The 2,900-nt window shown below is 44.9% G+C and overlaps 1 protein-coding gene across 1 annotated transcript; it reads left to right on the top strand.

Annotated features, from left to right (window-relative positions):
* Positions 1-511: 511 nt before the first annotated feature.
* LOC103713345 (Leucine-rich repeat (LRR) family protein) lies at positions 512-1,888 on the top strand. The gene has a single exon (XM_008800232.5). It carries the CDS (start codon positions 584-586, stop codon positions 1,724-1,726), a length of 1,143 nt encoding a protein of 380 aa, XP_008798454.1. The 5' UTR covers positions 512-583; the 3' UTR covers positions 1,727-1,888.
* Positions 1,889-2,900: the final 1,012 nt, after the last annotated feature.

The following is a 2,900-nucleotide window of genomic DNA, read 5'->3' as shown; positions in this document are numbered from 1 at the left end:
GTCATCTCAATGTGAGTAAAAATATAACCCATCATCTATTGCCCAACCTCTCAAGGACACCAAAATTAACAACTAGTTCTCTATATAAAATTTTTCAGGACTCTCCTCTCTTCCTCTTTTCACACCTTATCCTTATAAAATTCTAAAGGAGAAGAATAGTCAACCTTTTCCTCTTGCATTATATTATTCCTAGCCCATAATTTCTGAAAAAATAGTTTTGATACGTTTAATTGATTATAGAAAAGTGACATATTTTAGAATTGCTTATAATTAGATGAGCATCTACTTTTCTATGAAATACTTATTATACTTTTAACAAAAAAAATCTTACTCATGAATTTTTCTTTCACATAAAACATAAAAATTTTATACCTATCAGAATACTACCTTTTATTTTTATTTTTTTTATTATTTTTTTCGTTGACCGCATCTCTACCGTCTTTTTCCGCGGAGCAAACGAAGAGGAGAAAAGCTATACAACTATGAGTTGATCAAACCTTATTTATACCCCAACCATTCTCCACGAGAACAAAACGACCTCGCACCCTCTCACCCGAGAAATCCGGCGTAACTACATGGCAAAATGAGCACCCAAAACCTCCTCCGCCAAGCCCTCTTGGGCTTCTTCCTCCTCTCCCTCCCCCTCCTCTCCCTCTCCCAGTCCCCTCCCCCCCTCCCCCAAATCAACCCAAGGCTGGAGAAGGCCTACGTCGCCCTCCAAGCCTTGAAGCACTCCATTACCTCCGACCCCAAGAACTTCACCCTCAACTGGTGCGGCCCGCATGTGTGCAACTACACCGGCGTCTACTGCGCGCCGGCCCCCGACGATCCCCACGTGCTGACCGTCGCCGGCGTCGACCTCAACCATGCCAGGATCGCCGGCACCCTCCCGGAGGACCTCGGCCTCCTCACAGACCTCGCGCTCTTCCACATCAACTCGAACCGCTTCGAGGGAACCCTCCCCACCTCCTTCAACCAGCTCGAGCGCCTCTACGAGCTCGACGTCAGCAACAACCTCCTCGAGGGCCCCTTCCCCTCCGTCGTCCTCCACCTCCCTTCCCTCAAGTTCCTCGACATCCGGTACAACAAATTCCACGGCGACGTCCCCTCGGATGTCTTCGACCTCACGCTCGACGCCTTCTTCATCAACAGCAACCAGTTCCGCTTCTCTTTGCCGGAAAACATCGGGAACTCCCCCGTCTCCGTCCTCGTCGCGGCCGACAACCAGCTCAACGGCTGTTTACCCAAGAGCCTAGGCAACATGGCCAAAACACTTAATCAAATCATTCTCATTAACAGCAGCATCAGCTCCTGCATACCGCCGGAGATCGGGAAGCTCGAGAACCTGACGGTTTTCGACGTGAGCTTCAACAATCTCGTGGGACCATTGCCGGAGAGCATCGGAAACATGAAAAAACTGGAGCAGCTGGACGTAGCCCATAACAAGCTCTCCGGGTTCATTCCGGAGAGCATCTGCGAGCTGCCAAGGCTGAAGAACTTCACATACTCTTATAACTACTTCTGCGGCGCGCCGGAGCAGTGTTTGAGGATTAAGAGGACGGACGACAAGAAGAACTGCATACCAGATTGGCCGAAGCAGAGGTCGGAGGAGGAGTGCCATGCATTCCTATCCAAGCCTGTGTATTGTGATTCCAATGGCTGCATAGCGCCGCCGCCGCCGCCGCCACCACCTCCTCCTCCTCCACCGCCGCATTATCATTATTAAGATGAACTGTTTGTTTGTTGGTAAATATATGCTTAACGTTTCGTTTCAAGATGTACTTAATTGGAAAACTCATGATGACAGACTTTACTGTTTGATCAAATAAGGAGGAGATCGATTGTTTTAAGTCCTCTGATATATAAATCTTTCTGTGTCTTCCTTTTCTGTGTGATTGTAATTGTTCGTTTTGTGTAAGAATTAATGATCCAGATTAGACACCGTGATCTATGATCATATTCTTAATGAATTTGGGAAAGTGACTAGAGAGGACTAGACTGGAAGGGACAGGAATTTGTCTCTCTGAGATCATATGGAAGCTAAAAGAAGACTCGGATTCCCGCGGTCAGTAGTTTTCTTGCGACCAGAGAGAAAAAGGGGAAGAAGGAAAAACGAAGGAAGAAAATTTCTTTGTTTCTACGATACCGACATGGGACTGTAACCCTTTTTAAAAAATTTAAAACAAAAAAAAATGTATTCATATTACCTAAAATCTTTGACCTTTTCTTAGTCAAGAGCATACTGCCAGCCTGCTTGCACCAAAATATGGAAGAAATTTGTCAATATAATTTGCAAGTATTATAAAAACAGGAAGCACTACTGCAAGACCAGTTGAGAACATTGGACCTTAAAATTGGCTCCTATTTTTTGGTGTCTGAAAGCGAGCTGGATGTGACCTGCTTTTTTTTGTCTGTCCTTGCTTAATTTCCACAGTAGTCGTCTGTATCCTTTTCGGTACTCATTTAAAATTTTTATATAAATTGACCATATATTAATATTTCAAAACCTTGTATCAGGCTGGCAAGCCAACCAAGGTGGAAGAAAAACATAGCCTCTTGTGGTGGGGTTGCCAAGCCCTCCTTTATGACATCCTTTAGGAGGTTCGTACATTTGAATAGTCCTAAAATGTGTATTCTGAGTGAAACGCAATTGTCGGGGGATAGCCTTTGCCATGTTCAGCGACGTATGGAGGCAGATTGGGAATCCTTAGCTATGGAGTAGGGGTGGCAAAATATGATCCAACCCGCCAATCCGATCCGTGTTCGACCCGCCATAAACAGGTTTGGGTTTGGCCTAAATAGATTCGGATCGTAAATAGGTTGACCTGTTTAACCTGTTTATTAATTGGGTCGGATACATATTTTAGATGTCTGACCCGTTTAACCCATTTAATATAATA

This window comes from Phoenix dactylifera, chromosome 1 (assembly GCF_051530095.1).
Source record: "Phoenix dactylifera cultivar Ajwa chromosome 1, Ajwa_hap1_PhDact_Kaust_v1.1, whole genome shotgun sequence".
NCBI lineage: Eukaryota > Viridiplantae > Streptophyta > Magnoliopsida > Arecales > Arecaceae > Phoenix > Phoenix dactylifera.
The sequence above is the reverse complement of the archived record's forward strand: the minus strand, read 5'-3'. Positions and strand labels throughout refer to the sequence as shown.